The sequence below is a fragment of the Aphelocoma coerulescens genome, chromosome 21 (assembly GCF_041296385.1).
Source record: "Aphelocoma coerulescens isolate FSJ_1873_10779 chromosome 21, UR_Acoe_1.0, whole genome shotgun sequence".
NCBI classification, from domain to species: domain Eukaryota; kingdom Metazoa; phylum Chordata; class Aves; order Passeriformes; family Corvidae; genus Aphelocoma; species Aphelocoma coerulescens.
The window spans coordinates 527,284-554,438 of record NC_091034.1 but is presented as its reverse complement, the minus strand read 5'-3'; the positions used below and the strand labels follow the sequence as shown (position 1 = coordinate 554,438).

The following is a 27,155-nucleotide window of genomic DNA, read 5'->3' as shown; positions in this document are numbered from 1 at the left end:
CAGGAGTGAAGGCAGATAAATGTCACTAAGCAAGCAGGAAGTAGGAAAGCAGACCTGTAACAGCACAAAAAATGAGGAATACTGGGCAATTTCCTCCTCTAGTGGATCAGATTTGAGGAGCCATTGCAATATTTCTTCTATTTTCTCCAGGATCAACCACCAGGAAGGAGCTGCCCTGTAATTACCCTCTCTCCTGATCTCAAGTTGCATTACCAGGTTCAAAGGCTTCATGGCAACCTTTCAATGATTCCTGTGAGTTCCACACAGACCAAATAAATAAAAGAAAGAAGGAAAAGAGGAAAAATAAGAGACCTTTCCAAATGATGCCCAGGCAGCTACTGGGTTCTTCTCTCCTTCCCAAGGGATCTGTGTGTGTGAAGAGCAAACCTGCAATGCTGCCAAGGGAGCAGGTCTGTTACTGTTCAGCCTGGAAGGGAATCAGTCACCCCAATGCTCTGAAATTCCAACAGAGAATTCCCATGGGAGGCTGAGAATATCTCTGCCCCAACAGGCTGCAGAATGTGAGTGGGCAGGGAGCAGTGAGTGACCAAATGCATGAAAAGGCCAAGTTTTGTCCTATGCAGGGGTTACAGACTCTTCCACTGGACTGAATTATCTTTGCAGCATAAATCCAGGGAAAAAACCCCATGGCTTGTTCTTATCCCCCACTACGCACCAGAAATGCTGGGATAAGAACTGTTAACTGCTGTCAACGCTGGAGCATTCCCAGGGCACGGCACAGTGAAAACCAGGACTGCCAGATGTACCCACAATACCTTAATAAATAACAATGACTGAGCAGGGACTATCAAACAGCCCCATTCCTGGTCACAGGCGATCCTGGGCAGCTGCAGCCTTTCCTGACACACTCACACAAACAATACTCTGAGATTTTTCAGGAGTGAATAATCAGGGCTGTGACACCACCAAATTTAGCAGCTATCTGAAGTTCAAACAAATGCTAATCCAGCTTGTTATTATAAATCTTCAGCTTGACAACAGAAAAACACACCAAGAAAAGACTTTGTAAGAAGTCTCCAAGCAGAACTTACCGTAGGCATTGGGGAATTCTCCAGGACCTGGGCCTGGATAAAAGGGTCCTGGTCCTGGTGGCTGCACAGGATATTGCTGGGGTGGCCCGACATACGGGGGGCCACTGTGACGATACTGGGGGGACAAAAACAACCATCACTTTACAAGGACTTGGGCAACCACCACCCCATTCACCACTAACCACATCCCCAAGTGCCACACCCACACCTTGTCTGAGCACTTCCAGGGATGGGGACTCCAGCACTGCCCTGGGCAGCCTCTGCCAGTGCCTGACCACCTTTTCCATGAAGGGGTTTTCCCTAAAATCCACCTAAACCTCTCCAAATGTTACTGCCAAAAGTAAGGTAGAGCCAAGGCAGGGAGGACACAGGAGCTGAGGGGGATCACAGTGACTCCCTGGATTGCAGCAATACTGTGTGTTATGAGGCCCAAGGGTTTGGAGTGCCTGTGGATCTAGTAAGTCAAATCAGGTATTTTTAAAGCACTAAATATTTTCCCAGAGCTTGGTCTCCTACTGTGTTTGAGGGAGGCCTCAAAAAGGTGATTGATTCCTACTGCCTCCATGCACAGAAGAACAAATACTTCACACAGAGAAAGGACAAAGGCTGAACCACAGAATCATGGAATCATTTAGGCAGGAAAAGCCCCCTACAACCACCAAGTCCAACTGCTCTCCCAGCACTGCCAAGCCCTCCCCTAAACCTTGTCCCCAAATGCCACATCCACTTGTTTCTTGAACACTTCCAGGGATGGTGACTCCACCACTGCCCTGGGTAGCCTCTGCCAATGCCTGATCACCCTCTCCATGAAGGAATTTTTCCCAATATCTAATATAAACCTGCCCTGGCACACGATATGCAACTACCAGCCTGATTTCACACAGACACATCCCCGCCCGCTCCTGCTGGGCCCTGAGGCAACCCCCACGGAGCCAACGTTGCTCTGCAGGTCCTCAGGTGCCTGGATGCTGGATTTACCTGTGGGATACAGTACTGGGGGCCCTGAGGCATCGGGTAGGGCATTGGCAGGTGGTTCACCATCATGATGTGCTGGTTGGTTTGGTACACGGCAGTTGGGGTCTGCGCTCCAGGACGGATGGAGGGGCTGCTGTTCTGGATGGTGGCTCTTGGAGGCTGGATCTGAGGCCTCTGAAAAAACTAGGAGAGGGAAGGGAGAGAGGAGAGAAAACAAAGAACTGGTCAGACTTTCTGGGAAAGAATTGGAAATATCCTTACAGAATTATAGTTATGGTATTAGTTTCCAAGGGTTGCCACACTTCCAGAAAACTGCAGGACAGTCCGTGTTTCTCTGGGAACAGCAGGGCCGTCTATGGCTTTCTATTTTACAAGGCAGAAACAGGCAAGAAACTTTACAAACTAATAATTATTAGTTTGTATCTCCTGAATTTTACAGTTGAACTTTCAGTGCAAATTTCAGAAAAATGAGTTTGTCTAATTTTCTTTTTATAAGGTGGGGTGGCTGCTAAAACACCCACCTTTATAAATACCCCAAGGAAATAAAAGATCAAGGCAACTGTTCCAATTTATCTCCAGAAGAGTTAAAAATCCATAATTTCACAAAGGCCAGAGGCACCTCATGTCTCTCCTTCACGCACAGGTGACTTGTCCTGCCCTGTTTTCTGAAGGGTGGCAACCTGTCCCAGGGTGGTACCAAAGCCTTGCACCACGCTGGGATGGAGTGATGCCCCCGGCGGATGGGCCAGGCCCAGGGAACCAAGCAACCCCCTGGCACGGGCTCCATCCTCACCCCTCCCGCGCTGGGAACGGCACCGGCAGTCCCGGATGGAGGCCCTGGCTCTGGAGTCTCGGCACTCTCGGAGGTCAGGAGGTAAGAAATGCACCGGACACTGAGGCATTCACTGACGGAGGAACGGTCAGGTGAGAGACACTGATGCCATGCAGAACCAGGAGTTAGAGTTACCTGTATAGGTCTGAATCCTCCCTTCAATAACGAAGCAAGAAAGCAGCAGGAAACAGAAAGAAAGCCAATGGAACAGCTTACAGATCAACAGGAAGGAATAGGATACAACATGCACCCTAAATGCACAAATTCCAGCCAGCTTCTGCCCTGCTCTGACTCATGCCTTCCAGAAACGGCCAGGAAAAGACACTGAGTGGTACCACAGACTCTGCTGCCAGAATCCCACAGGGTCAGAACTCTCCTAGAAAAGTTTTATACGGAAGTATAAAAGTTTAAAAAAAAAGCCCAAGCAAAAAACCCAATCAAACCATGATTCACTGCACAAAATGTGACACTACAGAAAGACTTTATGTTTACTCTGTTCCTAAAACATCAAATATTTCTCCTTCTGTCTCTTTCAGTGGTACAGGGGGAGCAGATAAAGCAGAAACCCTGGCTCCAACCATGGATTTCTCTCCTTTTCTGCACCAAGACTGGGAGGGAAAGAAATGCCACATATTTAACTGTTAAGTAAAAAATAATTATAATAATTAGGCCACCACACATCACACTGAATCCTGCTGGCTGCTGTGCAGTGATGTGTTACAGGGAGTAACTGTGCCAGGAGGAGTAAGAAAAGAAGAGAGGGGAATGAAGGAATGAGCTGGGATTATCCGCCCCAGGTTCGGGAAGGATGGGGGAGGATAGAAGGAAGCTGTGATGTCTCTATCCTCAACATAACAACGAGCTTAAAATGGCCATTCTGGGGCTGCTGAGGACTTCATTACACCTGAGCTGTTTCCCACAGCAAACGATTTCTCCAGGAAAGCCCTGGATTACTCTTTCAGATTTCCAGACATTGTTAAGGTGAGCACAATGATTTTATGTCCAGCCTTGTCAACCTGGATGAAGAGCTGTCCCCAGCACACTGGAAATATGACCTGAACCAGGAGAAGGCAACTGTTCAGGGAGAAAAGTTTGGAAGTGAGGGTGGAGAAAGCAAACCAGAAGAACAACACCCTGCCATGGTCGTGCTGATAAAACCGTGTGGCTGAGAGATGTGGGGGAGCTACAGGTGTGTGGCATGAACCAAGCACAGGTGATGAATTTATGGTGAGAATCACCAGTTTGTGATTTTTCAATATCCAAAGACAGCAAAAAGTGAAAAAGTCTTTCTTCTTTCACTGAAATTCACTGAGTAATGATTATTTCCAACCTGTCAGCAGGTTGTAGCACAGGTCTCACCAAGGGAGGACTGGAAAAATTTAATAACCCCCATAGGTATGTCTTTATGCAAAGAGAAAAGGGCTGGAGGCTGAAGTGAGACCTCTCTCTATCAACAGCACCTCCACCCACAGGGCAGTGCAGGAACACCCCCAATGCCAGAGATGGGGAGACTCCACCTATGGAATCTGCTCCTCAGGCTCCCGCTGCCCCTCCAGAACCTGCTCACATTCAACTGAGACCATTGAGAGAGAACTCCCAGCCCTGGAAGCTCCTTGGGCATGGAGAGCTGCTCGTTCCCATCGCTGCCAGCTGCTCCCAAGCTGGGGAGGCTCCGTTCCATGGGACACGTTCTGCTCCTCCCTGCCGGCGCTGGAGGAGGGACAGCACTCTGTGCTCTGGAAGTGGGGGTGGCACTGACCTGCTCTTCTACGAGCACTGAACACCTCCCAGAGCTGCTCAGCTGCTCACCAGCAGCAGGAGGGTCTCTGACAAGGAGCTTCAGGCAAATGGATGTCAAAAAACCTCTCAGAGCCCCCCTGTGTGCCCACACCATCCTAGAGCTGGTTCAGCTTCAGGGATGGGGAGAAAAGGAGGAGAACTTCACTTCTAGCAGGAAGTCAGAGCAGCAGGAACAGCAGATCCATTATTCCAAGCAACAGGACCATCAGAATTTTGGTTGTTCAGCAACCAGTGAGGACCTAGGCCATGGTCCTTGAGCCATGTCTCATCCCTTACCTGTCCAAGTCTGTTAGGGAGGGATTTCTTGGATCACCTTGGAGTCAATGCTCCTGGGCAATGTGGTCTCTGACTTCACCCAAGCTCTGCACTTCAGTCAAGCTTCTCGTACCCCTGTTATTAATTTTTAGTCTCTCTGGTGCCACCAGGAAGGCTGGTGGGATAACCTGAGCCTGGCCTGGGGGAGGGAGGAGAAGGAGGTGCCTGACAGGCAATGCTGCAGGAACTGAGGAACTGCAGCCCTGAGATGTGAAGATCAGAGAATTGTGGAATTGTTTAGGTTGGAAAAACCCTCTAAGATTATCAAGTCCATCCCTAACCCATGTCCCCAGCTGCCACATCCACACATTGTTTGAGCACTTCCAGTGATGGTGCCTCTGCCTCTTCCAGTGCCTGACCACCCTTTCCATGAAGAAATTTTCCCAGTATCCAACCTAGACCTCTCTTGGTGCAGGTTGAGGCCATTGCCTCTTGTCCTGTCCCTTACTCCCTGGTGCCAGGAGCAGGACCTGCAGCACAAATCCCCAGGTCCTGCTTCCCCAGCACCTCAGTGCAGCTCTTGTGGCTGGCTCAAGGCAAGGCTTGTTCCATTCCCCTCAGACTCTCCCAGTTTTATTATTTACTAAATTATAAAATTAAGAGGAAAAAGCCCTTTTTGGTTTAGAAGTGGCAGCTCCTTCACACACTCATGGATGCAGACAGGGAAGTGACTGCAGCAGCCATTTCCCATCACTTTCTGACTTGAATACCCCAAAAAGCTACAAAATGGCCAGCTAAGACAGTTCAGGGAGTCAATTCCCAACCTCTCAAAGTCCCAAAGCTTTTTCACAACAGCACCCAGCCAAGCCCATTCTCTGTTGTACAAGTTACACCCAGAGGAACTCAAGTAACCCCAAGCTAAAACTGGAACAAACTCCACCAGCAACCTCAAGCAAGAGGCTGAGCCATGAGCAGCAAACCTGCCTCAAACACAGTTCAAGTCAGAAGGAAACAACCACATTTCAGTTTCTATTTCTGATTTCTGTTTTTAATTACACCAGCCTCTTCTGAGCACCCATTTCTAAAATAAACCCCACGCTCCCCAAGTCACTTCGTAAGTGAAGGGTTTAGGCAGATTCAAATGCAAAAAAAAAAATCTGCATTTTGGAGCTCAGGTTAGAAGAAAGCTGCTGTTCTCAACTGTGCTTTGTGAGGATCAGAAGCAGCAAAGTGACTCCAGAGCCTCACTTAGAAAGCAAAAACTGGGAAGCTCTGTGCACAAAGTGGGAAACGGAGCAGCAATTCCAGGCAGGGATAGCTACGTGTGCTACAGCATTTGGGGAAAAACACCAGCTGACAGTGTATTTAAAAATACTGCCCAAAATGCTTTGTAGGAGCTGTTTCCTGTCTGCTATAAAGTGAGGTTTTCCAGTAGATTCCAGCATGATCTGGGAATCAGGGTTTACTGATGCATATTTAACTTTCAGTCAGAACTGCTGCAGTTACTTCATTTCACTTCAGCCAGTGTTGCTGAACACCCTAAATCTCTGCTGTTTTCTCTCACACAGTGTGGTCACACTGTCTCCAGCATTAACTGGCTCTACCAACTCCCACTGTTAACTGTCCAACTCCAGGGCAGGCATTTCCATCCAGGAAAAAGCCCTGCTTATAAAGCTGCCATTCCCCTTCAGGTGCTAAAGTCATGCTCATTTGAGTACCCTAAAGATGTAATAATGACAGGCAGTAACACTGAAGAACAATCCATTATTTGCCTGAAGGAGCCCCAGAATCAACACAAGGCACATGTTCATAAAAGCTGGGATGGACACAGGGAATTGCAAACCCCCATGGTGCTGCTGCTGCATTCAAAGGGAACGTGCAGTTGTTGCAGCAAATATTAACCCTGCAATTTACTTATTTTGCACTTTCCAGCTCACAAATCTCAGTCTCCAAGCTCTCAGCTTGTGTTACACAGTTTAACCAAGTTTAAAAACTCCCATGTGAGGATAATTATTTATGTTGGTCTCAAGTATCCTGTGAGTGCTGGGTTTAGGATGAACTTGCTTCCACAGCTGTGACCCTCCTGCACGTGGCAGGGGCCAAAATCCCTCTCTCCACCCCAACCCACTCCATGGGTGTTTTGGATTAAAGGAAACAAATAGCTCATCTACAGCCCAGGTTTCTCTGTGCCTGTCCTGATCCAGCACATGACAGATGTAACTGGGAATAAAGCCTGGAATATTTTTCTAATGGTGACAGCTTCTCACAGATAATAATGAGCAGATTCAAATGTAACAGAGACAAAAATCTTACTGTGATACAACTGGGAAAACACTTGGAATTTACAAGCGGAGTTAAGGGCAGGGACATAACTGGGTCCAAAGGAAAGTTCTGGATCCAGTTCTGACAGACTGGTGGCAAACTCCCGCCAGTAAAGCCCCCGGTCACTGGAATATTGTGCTGCCTCAAGACTCGTAGGCCAAAACCTGCTCAGAGAGAGCTCAGTAAATTTTAGGAGAACATTAAATGGCTCACAGTGTATATATCCCGTGCCTTAGGAATGACCCATGAAAGAACTAAGGAGCTGCAGAGCAGCAATGCACTCTCTGTATTGTGCAGTATAAACACCGACCTGAAGTTCAGGTCAAGAACAGAAGTATCTAAACAAGATCCTGATCCCATTGTTCCCAGGTTGCCCTGTCATCCTGCAAACATTCCTCTACCACTGCCTGTCCCTGCCATCCCAGCCACGCACAGAAATCATTCCCCCCGTCCCATACAGCCTTTGCCTGTGAGCAAACAAGTGCAAATGTCCCATTCTACTCTTTACATTCCTTTTTTTGCCCTGCTCTGGAAGGCTCCAGCTCCCCTGCTGCTCCCTGAGCTGGATGGAATGAGGATGATGGGGATTTGGGGGTGTCTGTGCCCACCTAACACTGCTCTCCTGAGACAGAACTCTCCCCAGGCTGCTCATCCCAGTGTTCCACTGCTCAGTAACACGAGTGAAGCGAGAACAAAATAATTCCCTGGAACAAACCTTCCATGCCTCAAACCCCTGTCCTGACACCACAGGATGAATGGGATTTTTTTTCCTATTAACTTGTGGAAACAACCTGCTCCTTCAAAGCCAAGGGAGATCTGGGAAAGCTTTCCTGCCTCGTCCTGCCTCTCCTCCTCTTTCCCACCAGCAGTGCCACCTCTGTTCCCTCAAAACCTACAAGAAGCATCAAAATCAGTTCCCAGGGACAAGAATTTTGGCAAAGAGAAGTGTAGGAGCCGATAAAAAAGACAATTCCAGACACCCTGCCTAGGACAGATGGGCCTGTGTATCTGTCCTGACACTGGGGAGGTCCTAATTCTGCCACCCCTGAGTTCCATGAGCCAGAGCTATTTCTGTTTCTCCTTCTTAATAATGAAGTGGTTCCTTACAAAGTCCAAGTCATGCAACAGGAGCACTAAAGGATCCTTAAAGGTCTGGCTTTTGTGGGCTAAGTAAAAACAACATTAAGCAGTGCAATGGTGACAGATAACCAGGTGTATCACACAACAATGCAGAACTGGAAGTCATTTGCTTTACTCTGAGTTGGAAAAGCAGGATTCTCTCAGGTGACATCTTCAGGAAACTGAATTCACCGACTAGTTTGGGAAATACTCAGAACAAGTTTCTAGTGATGTGAGAAGGCAAGGGAATCCCACAAATCCCTGGCAATGACTCCTAGAGGTTCTCCTCCCCTGCGGGACGTGGGGTGGTTAACGGGAGCGGTGCCCCAGGGGTGAGGTCAGAGTTACTCAGCGGTGCAGGCGGCTGTTAGCGGGGTTATGCACGTGCCAGTAGCTGCTACAGGGCTGCTTTCCTCCACTCCAGTTAGTGGGTGAGTCACCTCCGCCCCCCTCCCCCCAGCCAATTAGTGCAGGGTGATAACGAAGGGGCAGGTACTGTACCTGGTGATGGGCAGGTCGAGGCCCCGCTGCAAACTGAGGAAAGGCGGGAGAAACAAACACAAAAGGAAAGGCACAAAGAGTCAGAAACACCACAACGAACCAAAATGTCACACTCTATGCAAAATAAACCCACAGAAAATAAAATAACGACACAGTCAAAAGCTTTGCTGCGGGACAGCGACACACAGGGACTGAGGTGTCACGATGGACATCGCTACGGGCACTGTACTGGGAGCTGGGATGAACAGCCAAAGCTGCCTGGGATCCTAAAGGCACTCAGGGATGCAGGCATTCCTTATCCTGCCTGGGAAAAAAAACATAAAACCAAAAAAACCAACTTAAAACAAGCAGCAGTGGAGATTCTGAAACTGTTCAAGGTGGAGGTAAATGGTTAAAGCAGCTGGGCCGGAGCCATCCCGGGGATTTGGTGGGAGCAGAGGATGGAGACTCACGGCTGGGAAGAGCCAGGGAGGCACAGGGGCCGTGGGACATCCCTGTGAGGCAAAGAGCAGCCGTTCCTTGCACGTACACCCCCTGCTACTGCATTTCCAGCTTTTCTCCTCCACTGGGATCGCAGCAAACCCCTCCTTAATGAGTGGGATCTGTCACCCTCTCTGAAAGTGAAGGATCAGGTTATCCTGGGGTGTCCCCGTGGAGCTGAAGGCATCAGCAGAGGAGCCTGGATGGAGAACAGGAGGTCCTGGTTCCCAGCCCTGAGCTCAGGCTACTGAATCACTTCCCACTCACTTGGGCCACGCACAGAGGAAAAAATCCCAATTTAACATGCTCAGTCAACATTAAAAGCATTTCCCAATAAGGAACTGATTGTTAAAATAGAAATAAAAATGAATGCAAGAAATGGAAAATATAAATAAAGATGACAAGGTACCCACTTCCAGAGCAGAGTTAGGTGTTGAAACCCTGAGTTCTCAGTGTAACGAGCAGAGCTCCACAATGAGAGCAGAGATGTTGATAAGAGCTCCAGTAATTAACTGCAGTGACCACAACTACATCCATAGGGGATTTTACCCACCACGTGCCTCTGCTGTGATGGTTCAGCACAGCCACCTCTGCTCACTCAGGGGCTCTCTGTGGCTTACTTTCTGCCTCAACAGTGACCAAAACTGGCTACTAATTAGTGACTTTCTTAATAAGTTTTCTTTCTATAAGGGGGAGTGGGCCTGGGTTCATTTGCAGCCCTTCCAACTCTTCTAAAGCCATCAAACACAAAGCAAAGCATAAATATTCACTGGTACATGTGATCTTTTGCTTTATAAACACTTAAATTGCCTAGATGTAAAGATTTCCAAGAACTAGTCTACTAATCCTGGTGTTTATATATTCCTTTTACCCTCACCTCATGGTGATACTTGGATGGAAAGTCATAAAAACCTTCAGAAGTGAGTAAATACGGACACACAGACTGTTCCTGGGACAAGAATTTATAAAGAATGACCTGCACTGGTTCACCAAATAGTTTTCTCACCCTGGAAAATTTTCCCTAGGCCTTACATTAAAGAACAAAAAAGCAAAGCATGGTCACCTTGTGAAACAAAAAGCTGTAATTTCTATTTTAATAAAGTAGAAGGACTCAGAGCCTCTTGGCATCCTCCCAAGGCTCCGGGAGGGAGGAGGGCAGTGGTTCTGTGGATGAGGAGAAACAGGTACATGGATGAGTCTCAAGAGATAAAAGCACTTCAAGTCCTTATTTTCCCAAAGAACTTCCCCTAAACCAGCTCAAATATCCTGTGTTTGGGAAAAGGGACTAAAGGTACCCTGGAAGGGCTGAGCCTTTCTGTGGGGCTGCACGTTCCGTGTTAGACACCAGTGAAAGAAAACAGCCAAAAAGAGAATGTTGGGATGCAGAAACCTTGTACTGCTTCACTTCAGGGCCAAAGCACCTCTCTCATCCCTGTTCCAGAGGAAAGATTTGCTCTCACTGCGCCTAAAACAAGAGCTGGAAGTTTGTATCTGAAGAAGCCAAAGTATATTCCATGGTGGAAAGTAATGTGTGTTACAAGGAAAAAATACAGAAATAAAATAAAAGCTCCAAGTTAGTGAAAAATGCCCTCATCTGTTTTGCACTGGTCACCACTGGCTCTTAATTTTAAATTTTTTTAAAAAGAATTCATTTTGATAGGAATTATTCCTGTTAATAGCTGTAAGCAACAGAACAAACTGTAGTCACTGCTGGCTTAAAATACACACTTTGGGGTTGTTTTTTCTCTGTTTGATGAAGACAGTAGATAGGAAAACTTTATAAATCCTGGGTCCAACCTTCCTGCCCCACGCTCCTCACTCCCTACAGTCCTGCCCACTGCTCCATGGACACAGGGAATATTCTCTCCCTGCAGATGTTGGGCTGGCACACCTCATCCCTCCTGGATTGCTCCAGCACCCTCTCCAGCACATCTTTTTTTGGCAGAAGTCCTAAAATTGGACACTTTGTGTTGAGGTCACCTGGTGCTCAGGGCTGGCATGGGCAAGAGCTAATGGGGAGTTTTCAGCAGTGCTGAAGGACCCAAATTTTGTTTTCCTTGCCCAGCTGGAGCTTTGCAATTCCCGCTGTGGGAGTGATGCTAGCAGGGAGCAAATGTGAAGCTGGTTGGATTGCAAAGGCAGCTGTGCTGGGAGGAACAGAAAACCTGAGCTCTGCACTTCCAACGGCCCTTGGATGCAGAGCAGGATGGAGGAAGCTCTGTCTCGAGGGAGGGGTTGGGTCAGTCCTGCCTGCCCACGCCGGCTGTGCCGGAGCACGACGGAAACCCAGGGATGGCAAAGCCACCCCGCCACCCTCCTCGTCCCCTCCTCACCCTCCCCTCACCACCAAAAAGGACGGTTAAAAATATAAATTAAAAAAAAAAATTAAATTACAAATAAATAAATCAAGCCAAGAACCAAATGCAGGAGTAGCTCAGGCCTGGGCTAGTCTTGCATTTGCTTTGGGGTGGGAGGTGGAATGAGATGTGATGGGTGGGAGCAGCTTTTAGTCATGGGGTGGAGATGGGCACTAGCAGAGCACATGGCAAAACCTGCACACAGGAGAGCTCAGAACAGTACAAACAAGGCTGACAGGTGCAGATAAATCCTTCCTTGGGATCTCCTCAGTTACGGGCAAAAACCCTACAAAATTTGACATTTACTGGCCGAATTTCCTGCAGATTCTCTCTCTGCTGAGTGACAAAGCCCATGGGGCCCTGGTCTCTGTTCTACCCCTGGTCAGACCCCCCAGCTGTAATTCACCTTTGGGACCTTGTGGCAGCACCTCACTGGCAGAGGCTGCCACGGCAGCTCGTGCTTTCAGCAAAGAAGCAAAATCAGTGCATTTCTGTAGCCAACAAAAAAGGATGTGGTAAAAAAAATATATATAATAAAGAAAGGAAGGAAGAAATAAAAACAGTGCCATGGGCACAATTGCCTGCAAGAAGGAGTACAGTTTGTTATATTGCTTACAATGCAGTATTTTATCCAGCCTCTTCCAGCCAGGGACCTGTAAACCGGACTCTGTTCCAAAACCTTCCTCCTCTTCCAGTTTTCTGTGCAATGTATTGGCACTGTTCTGCTGGGCTGTCAAAAAAACTGGTTTAGAGATGCAGCTCTTCAGTCAAGTTTTTGCTCCAGTTCTAACCATACCAGCTTAGCTGTGCTTTGCAACAATTAAAGAGAAAGATGATTATACTTACTGAGGAAAGAGTTTTATCAGCAGTGTCCTGCATTATTGATCAGAATGGGGCTCTAAGGACAAATTCCCAGCTGTCCACATCACAGAACTTCAAAATCAGTGTTACCTGGCTCGTTCATCAGCACGGAGGTTAAGGGGCCTCAGAACCAACCCTGCAATATCCTGGATGGGAAATCTCCAGAGCCAGGCAAGTGCCCCAGTGATGCTGCAGGTTTGGGGATTCCTGCCCTGTGGACATTTGTATTTATACCTGGTTTGTGGACAAACTCCTCTGTCTCAGAGGCTTTCAGTTCGCTCCAGGAGTATTCACCTTACTCTAAAAAGAGCAGAGTGTTGGGAAGGGACTGAGGGGTTATGGGCAACCTGAGGGTGTCCTGACACAGAGGGGCAGGAGGTGCAGGATTGCTGCTCAAGGCTGACAGAGCCTTGAGACGTGGTGATGGGAAGCCACCACGCCTCCAGAAGCTGGGCTAAGCCTCTGATGCCCTAGGAGGGTCTTCTAACATCACGTGGAGCTGTGCTATGAGCAGAGAATCCCCAGAAAATACCTGGTTTGGGGAACTGAAGTCCTAAAACAGCAGAGCAGTATCACAATAAACACCCAAAAAATAGACTGTGAAGGATGATCAAACCTGAAGTTGGATGAAAAAGGGGCTCAGCACAAAAAGATCTGAGTACACAGAAGCTCTAGGTTACATGTGAGCACCTCCAGGGTTAGAACTGATCGGTGGCACTGATTTGGGAGCAAAGCCCAGAGGCCACTGGAGACCAAGTGCTGCTGCAGAGAACTGCTTGTGTTTGATCTTTGGTCTATCCCTCTGTAAAACACATCCTTAAAGAAAAATGAAAAGAAAAGAAAAGAAAAAGAAGAAAAGAGAAAGATTCTGGCAATGAACCTGAATTCTACAATGAAGTGAACCTGAAAGCAACTAGGCTAAAAATAAATGGTGTTATTTGAAGGTAGATGAGAATCCCTCCATCGCTCCTTTAGCAACTTCAGAAGGAAAAATATCCTACCAGGATAGTGTCTGAAAAACTCAGTCAAGGTTTGCCATTCGGGATGTGCTTCCCGGTCAGTAAAATGGGCTTTCCAGAGAACCAGCCATGGGCTATAGACACACACAGACAGAGAAACACACGAACGAGGAAGAAAGAGCAGGAGACAAGGCCAGCGTGGGCTCCTTACCGGTGAGCGGGTCTGAGGCTGCGTGTTCATTGTTTGAGGGGCTTGAGGGTACACCAACGTGGTTGGAGCTGCATTCTGTCCTGAGGGGTAAGGAGCCTGCCAGGGAACAAGAAAAGTAAATACGAAGTGAGTGGATCCAATGATTCATCCTGAAAAACAGGAACAGAACACGTTATCAACTGGAGTCACTGACATGGAGATAAAGATGAAAAGATTGCAATGGAGAAACCGTCTCTGTCACGGATCAACTCATCAAATCTGCCTCTCATGGTAGCAGCTTGTAGCTCTACTAGTAAGTAGCAGCTGCCTTACTCATTATTAGTCAAAGTTTACTACTATTTTATAAGTCAGAGTTTGCCACTATTTACCACCTGAGCTCCCCAAGCGCTGCGGTGGAAAACAACCCAAGGGACACACGACCCCAACACCACGTCACCAAAACCCTGCGTGTCCAAAGCCCTGGCCACCTGTTTCCAAAAACCTTCTCTGAACTAGCTTCCAAGGAAAGCCAGAACTGTACATGACGCCAATAAATCCTCCAAAATCAGACAAACAGCAAGAAAAAACCTTGAGTGTGTTTAACAGGAGCTGCTGCTGCATTAAAGCATTTCCAACGCAATGGAATGGCCCGAAACCGTCCCAGATGGAAGGCAGGCCGTGGCTACAGGCTCTGCAAATTTTTCCTACTTCCACCCATTTCCGTGGGCTATAACAATTTATCCCACCAGATGCTCTCCCCAAGTGTTATTTGCCCAAAGTAACAATAAACTGGAGCTCTGGAGCTCTGCCGATGATGCATTTTAATGAGACATTTAGAAATAACTTTGCAGAGTGCCTTTTTCCTTCTTCTTTTTGAACAAAAACATTATAATTTACATTATTATTTTTTGAAATAGTTTATTATTGTAATGGCACAAAAACCAGCCACCAGCCTGCAACAGCCTTTGCTCTCAAGAACCATAGAATCACAGAATTGTTAATGTTGGAAAAGCTCTCTAAAATCTTCAAGTCCAACTGTGCCCCAGCACTGCCAAGGCCACCACTAAACCGTGTCCCCAAGTGCCACAGCTACATGTCTTTTAAACCCCTCCAGGGATGGGGACTCCACCACTGCCCTGGGCAGCTGTGCCAGGGCTGGACAGCCCTTTCAATGAAGCAGTTTTTCCCAATATCCAACCTAACCTTGAGGTCGTTCCCTCTCCTCCTGTCCCTGTTCCCTGGCAGCAGAGCCCGACCCCCCCGGCTGCCCCCTCCTGTCAGGGACTTGTGCAGAGCCACAAGGTCCCCCCTGAGCCTCCTTTGCTCCAGGCTCAGCCCCTTTCCCAGCTCCCTCAGCCCCTCCTGGGGCTCCAGCCCCTTCCCCAGCTCCATTCCCTGCCCTGGACTCGCTCCAGCCCCTCCATGTCCTTCTTGTCCTGAGGGCCCCAGCACTGCCCCAGGACTGGAGGTGCCCCAGCAGGGCCAGAACAGGGGTACAATTTGCATTTGTTTTTCTGCTTTTCCATCTCTGGACTAATCACCTGCTGATAAAAGTGCAACATAAGGTAAATGAAACAAATGTTTGGAAACAATTCAACCATGAATTCCTCAATCTCAGGGGGAAAAGAAAAAAAAAAGGAAAAATACAATAAACACCCCCTCCCCAAAACATGGCACAGGGGATAAGGGGATAAGGGGATAAGGGGAATGAGCACAGCCCAAAAACAGCCCCATCCCAAAACCCAACTGCTGCAACATCTTCTATTCCTGCTCTGGGACCACACTGGAACTGCTTTTTAAAGAGCAAAACTTAGACATGACTCCACAGACACGAGGACACCGCTCCTACCACACAACTTAACTAGGCAGGACCTTCTGTTAGCTTCTGTCTCATTTTCACAGCTTTTTGGGTCAAAATGATGATAAAACATGTGTCTCCAAATACATGACTACATCTTCACTGTGATCCAGGACACCGAACACACTGGGCAGGGGATTTAGCTGGACAATGTTGTTCTGGAGTCGTTTACACCGTACAGCTGCACAGCCTCTGGTTCAAGAGCAATTAAATGCTTTGCCCAGCTCCTGACAGCAGCAGCATCCTCTGAGGGGTGGGCAGGGCAGGTTTGTCCTGTCCCTCCTCTCCAGGAGCTCACTGATCCGATCCACTCCAGCCACCCCTTCCCTCCCTTTTCACCACTGCCAGAAACTAATTCATGGAAACAACTAAATGGAAAGAAGACTTCTAATTTGTTTTTGAGATGTCAGATGCAGCATCAACTCTTTTCCCCTTTACTTGACGAGTGATTCTGCAGGAGCTGGTGGTGTCAAGTGTCGTTCCACAGGGAATAACCCAGAGCTAAGGAGATGTGGAGAAACTCTGTTCATCCACAACCTGGAGAAGCTGTCCTGCCTTTGTTGTATCCTGCTGCTGACTTTCTGCATCTGGGATCTCTGCCCAGGGTGAGATTAAGGCTTCTTCCCCTGGAGGATCAGCACAGGTCCAGATGCTGCTGTTCATATCATGGAATCATGGAACGGTTTGGGTTGGAAGGGACTTTAATCATCCTCATCCAGTCCCACTCCCTGCCATGGGCAGGGACACCTTCCACCATTCCAGGTTGCTCCAAGCCCCCTCCAGCCTGGCCTTGGACACTTCCAGGGATCCAGGGACAGCCACAGCTTCTCTGGGCACCCTGTGCCAGGGCCTCCCCACCCTCACAGGGAAGGATTTTCTCCTAATATCCAACCTAGACCTACTCTCTTTTAGTTTAAAGCCACTCTCCCTTGGATCTCTCCCACCAGCCAGCAGTGAGCCCACAGGGTAGGTGGCTGTGTTGGGAAATATTATAAACAAATAACACCAATAAACCAGCTGACCACTGGCTCCTTGTGCCTCCAGCTCCACATCTCAGGAGATGAGACCTCATCCCAAACTGCTGCTCCCACAGCATCTCAGCAACAGGAGAAGAAAATATCTACTATTCCTCCCCATCTTCAGGCTCACAAAAACATCTTCTTCAGGCTTAAATTGCACGTGACAGAGAAGAGCTCTGATGTGTCTCCCAATGGATAAGTCAGATAGCTGATGCTGCCACAAAGTCTGTACCCACCTCCAAAACAGCCCAATCACCCAATCCAAAGGAAATGTGAGAGAAAGGGAGCACAGCTATCATTAAACCTAAAAAACCTCCTGAGTTTTAGCAGCAAAACTATAAAACAGGTATTTGGAAACACAGTGCCAAAGGCACTTCACTGGTGACACGTCACTTGTGACAGTGTGACACAATCCAGGGTTAAATTTGCTTTAGTATTTAAACCCTACCAGCACGAGCACAGCACTAAGTTATAAATAAAGAAAAAAGCATATAAAGGCTTAACCAGAGGCCAGTGCAGGGTTTCAGCTATTAAGGGTTTCTGCTATTAAGGTGTCATCAGCCAAGGCAGTTTTGGACAGACGACCCCGGCGGGTGCGAGGTCACAAGCAAGGAACAAGTGCAATACCAACCCCACTGAAGACCACAAACATCACCTAAATAAACATGTTTTACAACTATTGCACAACAACAAATGCTTCTGCTCCACATGTTTCCAACCAGAGGGACGTTGCCTTAACTGGTATTTGTGTTAAAACCATAATAGGGGGAAGAAAAGGGAGGGGAAAGTGGTTTATAAACTTCTGCAGGTAGTAACTTCACATCGGCTGTGGGAGCCTGAATAAACTATCAAAGATCCGACAGAATAAATCACAGCACTCTGCTGCTTTTCATACACATCAGCTGATTAAAGCATTGCATCTATTCATCTGTCAAAGGGCTTTTTTCTGTGCCAAGCAGCTAAACGGGTACAGAAAGTGAGGTGGTCACGTGCAGCCACACTGGGCTCCGTGCTCCGGGGCTGGAACGCCGAGGATGGAGCAAGGGAATGAGGAGATCAGTGAGGAAATGCTCCAAAACTCCCCCAAATAAACCCCCATGGAGGAGAAGGCAGGGAAGCAAGTACTGCTCTGCAGACAAATGTTGGTTCTGAAGCATCTAAAGGCTGGATTGAATCCCTGAAGTTCAAATACCTGCTGGAAGAGGACAGAGCGCTGCTGAGCTGCTCCACTTTGAGACAGAGGAATCTGCTTCCCTTAAAGCTCTCACCTTCCTGATTTTATATTTCAGCTGTGGCTGTTCAAGGGAGGAAGGTGATAATAGCTGAGTGTTTATGTATTCCCACAACTTGCTGGGAAAACCCTTTCTCTGGGCTGTTTCTCGAGCTGCTGCCTGTGCTAAGCAAGGAAAAATGATCACTATCAACAAAACAACTGAAAGAAGTTATTCTTAGCTCAGGCCCCGAGCTGGTTAATAAACACTGAGCCTGCAGCGTAACATGACTCCCTCAGGACTGCCTGTCCTGGGAATAAACAGGCAAAGTACACACATCAGGCTCAAAAGAGCTGAGTCACCCAGCTCTGCCTCTGGAAAATTTTTTTGGGAACAAAACTCTTCCAGCCCCGGGCAAAAAGGTGTCCCTTGCTGAGCTCGGTGGCTGGGCTGGCCAGGAGGGGGTTAATCCCTGTGGCTGATTCCTGAATCCTCTCCTGACTCAGGAAGAGGTTGCTGGGTCTATATTTACTGAAGTTACACACGAGGAGGAGAACTGGACTTGCAGCTCCAGCGCATGACCGTGACTCAGGAGCTTCGCCGCTGCTCCCATCGCTGTCGGCCGTGACCTTGGGGAGGAAACCTCGCATTCCCACTCCCTTCCCAGCCCCACCGGCACAGCCACAGCCCTGCCTGCCCCCGACACCAGCACAGAGCTTAAATCTCTTAGGAGGAACGTGACAGAGTGAGCGAAACACTTTAGAACAACATAGGGGGTTTTGCTGGGGCCACAGGCAGCCCCTGGCTGTCCCACAGCAGCCCCAAAGGGCTTTTTCTGGCATGGCCACAAACCAATGTGGTGCTGCAGGGAATAAAAACTATGGCCCGTAGCCCAGGTGGTTTGGTATCTCGTTATATCTCATGTATCTCTGCAATAATGATGGACAACACCCAGCTAACAACTCACCAAAGTGCCACCACACACATTTTCAAAAATATCTTGTTACTATTTTATGTCAAGGCATCAAATACCAAAAATAGGGACTGGCTGGAAACAGGATAAAACTGTTATGAGATCCATCTCTTTCCCCAAACAACACAACACCCTCAGCCCACCCCGGTGTCTCCTGCAGTGCAGGTATTTCTGCACAACACCTGCACTGGTCTGTTCCCAAGCCATTCCCTGACCTGGTTAAATGCTAAATACTGATTCAACCTCCCAGCTGGGCACTCAGAGGCACAGCCAGTGTTCTTTACACCAAGGGTGCTGTCCCTAGATTTATAAATTCTTACTTATACAAGCCCCTCAGACCAAAGGCAGCTGCCCCTGGAGCAAGGTACAGGAGAGGGAGGTCATTGCACAGGAGTCTCCTCTTTATCCCTGTTTTTAACGACCAGACTTGGTTTTCCTTCCAGCTGCTGAACGATTTCCTTGAGGAAAACCACAAAGGGAGCATGGGACTGGCTCTGTTGATGCACCAGCCCTGGAGGCTGCTTTTACAGAGTTTTGCCCTGGGTCACTGGCCTGGACAGCAGGAACTTGGCCTCAGATGCAGGTGAAGGAATTCCCCAGAGCAGCAGAACCCATCACTTGGCTCACAAGTGTGGAGTGATGGTGACAGCATGGATGTGGCTTTTAGTTCTGAATCATCATTTCTTTGTGGAGCTGGGCTGGCTCTGCCCTCCCACAGCCCCAAATCCAATCACTGTGACAACTCAATCACTGCAACCCAAACAACTGCAACCCTCCAGTGAGGGAAATCTCTGGGCATTCAGCTCTGGGAAAGTAAGAGGATTATAATTTAAACCCTGTATCTTCATTTCTCCCTAATGAACTCCCCGCAGGCAGCGCAGCCCGAACAGCAGCTCCTCAGGCTGCCCCTCCTCACTCACACCCAGCACCTTCATTTCCCCCAAGCTTTGGTTTGTGCATGCCCTGGATTTTGAAAAAGGTGCTCAGCACAGGCTCAGTGCCGGGGGAAGCAGCTTTCCCGGGCTCCCCACAGGCAGCTGCTCCCACTCCTGTGAAAACGCACAGAACTTCCACAGACTGAAGGCTACAGCGAGATTTTACTCTTTATCTGATGTGAAAAGCTGTGTTACTGAAGGCAGAGAAAACAGCCTCGGCCAGAGCATCCCAGAAGAGCCCAGAATCTCCTCCTCCCACAGACACGTGGCTAATGAGAGGCTCATCTTCCATCCAGGGGCTGCCTTAGGAACAGCGGCAGCATCCAGGGCAAGGCACAAGGAAGTCCCTGCTCTCCCTGTCTCCCTTACCACACTCCCAGGGGCTGCAGCAGAGACCCCTGAACACAGCACAGAGCAGCTTTTGACCTAAAATCAGTATTACGGGACAAAATAAACAACTCTGTAATTCTGCCACCGAGCTCTGGAGATGCCCAGGACCAGCCTCAGGTACCTCCTGCATCTGAGCACAAACAGGGCAGCACCTGCTCCTGCACTTCTGGACACATCTGAATGTTACCATTGTTTTGGCAACCAGATCATTCAAGCCTACTCCGCTTTTTTCCCTCCCTGGTGTGCTCTGCACTCAGTGGAACAGGCTTGGAAGCTGCTGGCAGGCAAAACTCCAGTGTCTGTAACATACAGATCCAGCTCATCTGCAAATATTAAAGATGATGGTGGAGAAACCTGAATAATTAGATCTATTCATTTCAGCCTTTTTTTACACAGCACCCCCTCAAATAATGCATAAAGCATATTCTCCCACTACTCCTGTGAATTATCCCAGCTTTAAAAATAGCACAACAAATTATTAAACCACTAAACAAGGACAATTTCCCTCTAAACGCTCCCAGTTTGCCTTTCATTATTACAATGATATTTCAATGATCATCACACACACTCTCAGATCCTTCTGCTTAAACACAAGTTCCCATTCACAGCTACGTGGACAAATATGCAGGTTTTAGGTACCCATCACACCAGGGATGCCACATTTTCTAAGCAGCTCATTTGCAAATTATCCAGAATCACTAAAATCAGCTCGTCCTCACCAGGGCACTGCTGTAAAACAAAAATACGCAGCAGTTCTACTCTGCTGCCTCTCTAAGCCAGGGCTGCTCCCCTGCAGGGTGCACCAGCACCTGAGAAACGCTGTTTTCCTGCATATATTGGTATGTAAGACCTAGAATATTCAAAGTCCCATTAAAATCAGTGACAAAAGGATCAGAGCTCTTCTCTGATACCAAACAAGTTGTGCAGATGAAGAGTTTCCACTTAAAAAACAGGATTTAGCACAATTCTGGTGCGAACACTCTGCTCCTGACGGAGGGGCTGGGATGGCACCAAGGTGGGACATGGTCCAAATCTCTGCACATCGGATTTACTGGGAAGTTCTGAGGTCTGGATTTGGGTAGAGGCACAGAATAAACAGGAACTGTGACTGTTCAGTGAGTTTATTTAAATATGTAGGTTTTTTCTAAAGCTACTTCCTCAAAATGCCAGGACCGGGCTCCAGGTGTCTTGACTGATTTTAGGGATTTAACAAACTGCAGACAAGTAGAAGATGCAGAGAAGAAGGAGTTGGCATCCTCACTGCCCTTCTCCTGACAAGTACACTGGTTTATTCTCTCTTTTTCCATAAGCCCAGCCTTCAGGGAATTCCTGGGGCTGGTAAACATTAACACTTCAGTGGAAGGTGTCCCTGCTCATGGCAGGGGGTGGAACAGGATGAGCTTTAAGGGCCCTCCCAACCGGAACCGTCTGTGATTCTGTGATTAAGCTCAGCCTTTAAAAGGATACAAATCTCCTGACCCAGGAGGAATTACTCCTCTCTCCCCTTTTTCCTCTGCAGCAGTTTGTCTTGGGATACATCACCTGTGTCATTACCTGCCCAGCCAAATTTGTAACAACCTTTTTTATGGCTTTGCATGTTTTCACATCACACATCTGAGTGGGCAAAGCAGCAAGAACAGGGAAACTGAGACCCAGGTAACACCCACAGAGCTACAGGCACTTTTCCTACTTCAACATGGCTAATGAGATTGTCTGCAAGGGAAGATGGTGAAGGAAATGCGGTTTGCTGTTCCCTGGACAAGGACTGTTTGTGCCAGGGACCACACAGACACAGGATGCACATTGACCTGCTGGAGCAAGTCCTGTGGAGCCCACAGAGCTCCTCCAGGGCTGGAGCCCCTCTGGAGCCAGGCTAGGAGAGCTGGGGGTGGTCACCTGGAGAAGGCTCCACAAAGACCTCAGAGCCCCTTCCAGGGCCTAAAGGGGCTCCAGGAGAGCTGGAGAGGGACCTAGGACAAGAGCCTGGAGTGCCAGGACAAGGGGGAACAGCTCCCACTGCCAGAGGGCAGGGTTAGGTGGGATATTGGGAAGGAATTGTTCCCTGGGAGGGTGGGCAGGCCCTGGCACAGGGTGCCCAGAGCAGCTGTGGCTGTGGGCCTGGAAGTGCCCAAGGCCAGGCTGGATGGGGCTTGGAGCAACCTGGGACAGTGGAAGGTGTGGGACTGGATGAGCTTTAAGGTCCCTCCAACCCAAACCATTCGGGGTTTCAGTGATTCTCTCCTCAGCTCCACAGGGTGTACCCGTCCCTCACCACAGTGCAAAGGCAGACAGAACAGCCAGCCTGTGGGAGGAAAGAATCATCTTCCTCCCTCCCAGATAAGGCTCCAGCCCATCAGCCCATGCTGGACTCCAGGCCGCAGCGAGGACCCCGAGTGAAAGACTGAACCCCAGGATGATCCTGAGCCGTGGGGGTGGACAGGTGTCCTGCTGGTGGCTGCTCCCTCCCAAAGCCACTTTTATATCCATCAGCGTGGAATCTGCTGCTAAAGAAGGCCTGAGGCCATGGATAACATCACAGGAAACCATTCCATAACATCTGGAAACGCTGCTATGGCTTCACTTGGCTCCTTACTGAGGCTGAACTGGCTGGCCCTGCCCAGGCTGCAGAGACACCCTTGAGTTCACAGAGCGCCTTTCACTTGTTCTGTAAAACTGCCTCCCATTGTAACAAAAACATGGACTTTGAGGATAAATACTTGTTCTCAGGAACACAACCCCAACCAGCCAAGACTCTACTCCACATCAAAACAGCATCAGCAGCTTTGGAGCCTTCCTCCTATATTCTTCCAAAAGCCAACAAGAAGCTCCAAAAATGTGTCACCTGGTATCTCTGAGGATGTTTCCATCCTTGGAGATGCTCAGAACCCAACAGGAGGTGGCCCAGACTTACCTGCTCCAGCTGATCCAGCTCGGAGCAGGCACTCGGACCTGTCGATCCCAGGTCTCTTCCAACCTTCACCTGTTTGAGCTGAGGGCAGCACTCAGATAAAAATATTCAAGTTTTACACGGAAGCCCAGAAATACCCTACATATAAAGTGTCTGAATTTGCTCAAAGTTAAAACACTAAATTATGGGTTTCTAATGGCACCATAAGGAGGATCTGTGGAGAACACAGGAACAGCCCTTCCAGGCTGCAGGAGTGGAATTACGGCTCCACCACCTCTGCTGGTTCAACGGAAAGCAGCACGGTGAGAGCTCAGCTGGCAGGAGAACCAGGCTGTTCATGGATTCAAAGCCTCACCTCTGGAATGTGGCTGTCCCTGCTGCAGGTTAAACAGCCCCAGAGGTTATTCCTCTGTTTCCCAGTCTGACACAACAGCTAACGGTGGGCTCCAGTAACTCTAGGGCCCCATCTCCCCAATTTCTCTGGCTGCAGGGATATTTCATGCCCTCTGTGCTTACAAAACGCAGACTGTGTAAAGCACTGACTTTTGTGCTGACTCTGGTGCTTTATGGAACACATGGTGTTTGTTTAAAAACTGCGTATTTTCTGGAGCATGCAAGAAAACATCCATTAAATTGCATGGAACAGAAGGTACTATTACAGAAGGAATTCCAGAATTGAAATTATTAATGTAAGAAAATGGCAAATTGCCTCATATTGTTATATTATGAATAAAAATGTGGTTCAACAAGTAGCAAAGTCTGAAAAGCACCAAAATAAAGCCCACGGCACGTGACTGTGAGAACAGAAAACGCACACGGAAGGGTCCTGAAGAAAGGGATCTGGAGAATTTTTAAACATCCACAGAGAAGTTTGATTTTCTACTAAAAATGCTGTTTCATTCCCCCCCCAAACCAAGTTACTGGCAAGTTTAAAAGTGCTTTTGATTCCCCATAATCTCACACGCCAAACAAAGCCGCTTCCGCTCGCACACGCAGCCAGGATGCGCCGTGTGGCCAAGACACCCACTGAGAGCTTTCCCTTTCCCAATCCCTGCGCTTGCACGGGGTGGAAGGGCCAGGGAACACTCGGAGCCAGGTCACGGCTACTCCTGGGAGGAAAAGCTCAAGCAGCAGTAGAAAAACTCTCTCCCCACTGGGCAAACCAGACCACTTGGAGAAGGATTAAACACACCTCTCAGAGCAGGAATTTTTTACAATACACCCCCTGGAGTGCCAGGACAAGGGGGAATGGCTTCCCACTGCCAGAGGGAGAGGTCAGATGGGATATTGGGATGGAATTCTTCCTTGGGAGTGTGGGCAGGCCCTGGCACAGGGTGCCCAGAGCAGCTGTGGCTGCCCCTGGATCCCTGGCAGTGTCCAAGGCCAGGCTGGACATTGGGGCTTGGAGCAGCCTGGGACAGTGGAAGGTGTCCCTGCCATGGCAGGGGGTGGGACAGGATGAGATTAAAGTCCTTTCCAACTCAAACCATCCTGGGATTCTATGATAGGATTCTATGAGGCAGATAAGGGGTAGGTCTAAAGCCAGACCTAGTCCTAACTAGACTCAGTATTTGTGTTGTAATCTTTTCTTTGCATATGTACATGATAAAATTGTAATGGGTTTTCCTTTCTCTCCTTTCCTTGCTAGAAAAAAAAAGAATTAAAGGCTCTTTCTAGTCCTTCTTAAGTGCACAAATACTAAAAGTAATTCATACATCCCTCCTACATTGCGCCCTATGAAAGCCAACTGCTTCCAAGGTTAAATAATTAAAATTAATAGTGTTAATCAGCATTTGAAGCTACATTATGCCTTCCCAACTCTCCCTTCCTGCAGCTCTTACACCCGGATGCTCTTCCAAATTAGAAGACACCCATGAAGCCGAGCATCCCCACACAAAGGCACCCTGAAGCCCAAAGGCACTGAGACACAAGACATGTTTGATGTTTCCAGCCAGATTTGCCCAGATTTAACTTAATGAGGTAAAAAGCACAGTAATGAACCAAAAATAATGAAATACATTCTAGGAGGAAATATTCCCAGCATTATTAACCCAATCAAAAACCTCCTAATCCTATTACGAACCAGCGGGTTCAGCTGCACTTCCAGCAGGTCTTGAACACAAAGGCCAAAAGAAGATTACACTTCTGGATTTATCAGCTATTAAATAACTCGCAGTTTCAAATCTCCACCTGCAGTCACATATTCCTGCAAACCTGGAATTAGCAAAATGCATTGGAAATGTGCTGGGATGAAGCCTGACCTGGATGTACAAGGAAGCACAAGGAAAGAAGTGAGAAGGACAAGAGGTCAAACTCTTGACTGGTCAGAAAAAAAATCCATTACTACACATTAATCTGGTTATTTAGGCAGGTTTCTTGTTCACAAAACACTATCAGGAGTTGTTTAAATTTTCTTTATTCTCATTATCTGGACTGGACAGAAGATCCAAGAAACTGGAATGTGCTGCTTGGAGGAGCAGCACAAACAGGCAACATTTCCCCTCATCTGGTCCAGCACCAACTTCTTCATTTACATAAGGAGAGTTTGTTTAATCTTTCATTCTGTGTCTACACCATGAATCAATATCCTGACTGACAACCATACGAGTTACAGGACAAGTTACCACTCTGGGTGGTTTTAACCAGCAGGGAATTGGCTATAACTGCACCTTACACAAAACAAGGAGGTTCCTACACAGAGAAGTTCTCTGGGGGAAGAGCTCCCTGCAAAGCTTAGAGACCAGCTCAGATCACAGGATCCACAACGGTGCTCTTGAACACAGAAGATTATGGACAGAGGGTTTATCTGAATGAGACAATAAAACTGGGAGCCCCTGGTGATCCAGGGGCACTGGAGGTTTATTATCTGATTTTATGCCGACTATTTCCTCCTAGTAAAGCACATGTGGACCCAAATAATGAGGAATATCCTGAGCTGGAAGGGACCCACAAGGATCATCCAGTCCAGCTCCTGGCCCTGCACAGACCCCCAACAACCCCACCCTGGGCATCCCTGGCAGCGCTGCCCAAACGCTCCTGGAGCTCTGGCAGCCTCGGGGCCGGGACCATTCCCTGGGGAGCCTGGGCAGTGCCCAGCACCCTCTGGGGGAAGAACCTTTCCCGATATCCAACCTAAACCCTCCCCTGACACAGCTCCAGCCGTTCCCTGGGTCCTGTCCCTGGTCACCAGAATTTGGGGGAAGATGAATTTGACACATAGCAACCAGGCTCCAAAGGCAGCTGCCTCCAACATGAGGAGAGAACAAGGAGTAACACTCCCCACGTCCCAGGACACCTGACTGACCACACAGTACCAGAGGGTGAGGTTACAATTAAATTACATCCCTCCTTCTGTTCCAACCCCTTAATAAATATCCCTATATTAAAAGCATCTCAAATTGGGCTACAGAAGATGGAAGCATCAAATAAACATCATGGTTCTAACAGGATTATTCCAGCTCCTGTAGAAAGGATCCAAGATCATAAAAGAGGGGCTTGGGGATTGCCTAGTAAACATGCCACAGATGGCAGGCAGATTTGCTTCCTGGCACACATTCCCAGACCTGAAGGTACCAAGGAATGTCTCCCTGCTATTACAAACACTAATTTAACGATGGTGACATTTTTGAGGACCAGAATGAGACCACAAAACTCTATTCACTTCAGGCACAGAACCAGATGGTAACAAGTTTCAGCTGGTACAATCTGTTCTGGATTTAAATCAGCCACCTAAAAGTCAAGGTCTCTGTGCACCAAGATCCAGAGAATTCAGCCCTCTTGCACTTTTGTTCACTTGGGAGTATCTCAACATTTTTAGGAGCAGGTGAGGGATGTCTACAACTACAGCAGCTCCAGAGGAAGGTCCCCATCAGTGCTGTGGGATCCTCTGCTCCCCAGGCGCTCCAGCATTCCAGCCCATTCCAAGAGGCAGCCGTGGGCAGGCAGCGCTGATCTGCTCAGTGCACAGCGTGTTCTTAATGAGGGCTGAAGCTTTCCCTGATTACAGAGGAAATTCCTGGCAATTTGCTCCAAGTGTGGTCGCTTGGTGCTTCCAAACTGTGGGCCTGGACTAAAAGAATCCCTCAGTATCCCACTGGAGCCCGCAGTTCCAAAGCTGAGGCGGAGAAAGCCACAAGTCTTTTCCAAACCACTCACCCT

At 48.3% G+C, this 27,155-nt stretch overlaps 1 protein-coding gene across 8 annotated transcripts in view; it reads right to left on the bottom strand.

Annotated features, from left to right (window-relative positions):
* The window catches only part of EIF4G3 (eukaryotic translation initiation factor 4 gamma 3), a 142,656-nt gene that overhangs the window by 61,253 nt on the left and 54,248 nt on the right, over window positions 1-27,155 (bottom strand). For 7 of the 8 annotated variants that reach the window (XM_069035132.1, XM_069035125.1, XM_069035127.1 and 4 more), the window contains 4 exons: window positions 13,725-13,820; window positions 8,857-8,889; window positions 2,031-2,210; window positions 1,053-1,167 (listed from right to left, as the gene is read on the bottom strand). In XM_069035132.1, coding sequence (XP_068891233.1) covers window positions 1,053-1,167; window positions 2,031-2,210; window positions 8,857-8,889; window positions 13,725-13,820 — 424 coding nt within the window. The remainder of the gene's footprint in view (window positions 1-1,052; window positions 1,168-2,030; window positions 2,211-8,856; window positions 8,890-13,724; window positions 13,821-27,155) is intronic. The other variant, XM_069035129.1, reaches the window with a different exon arrangement.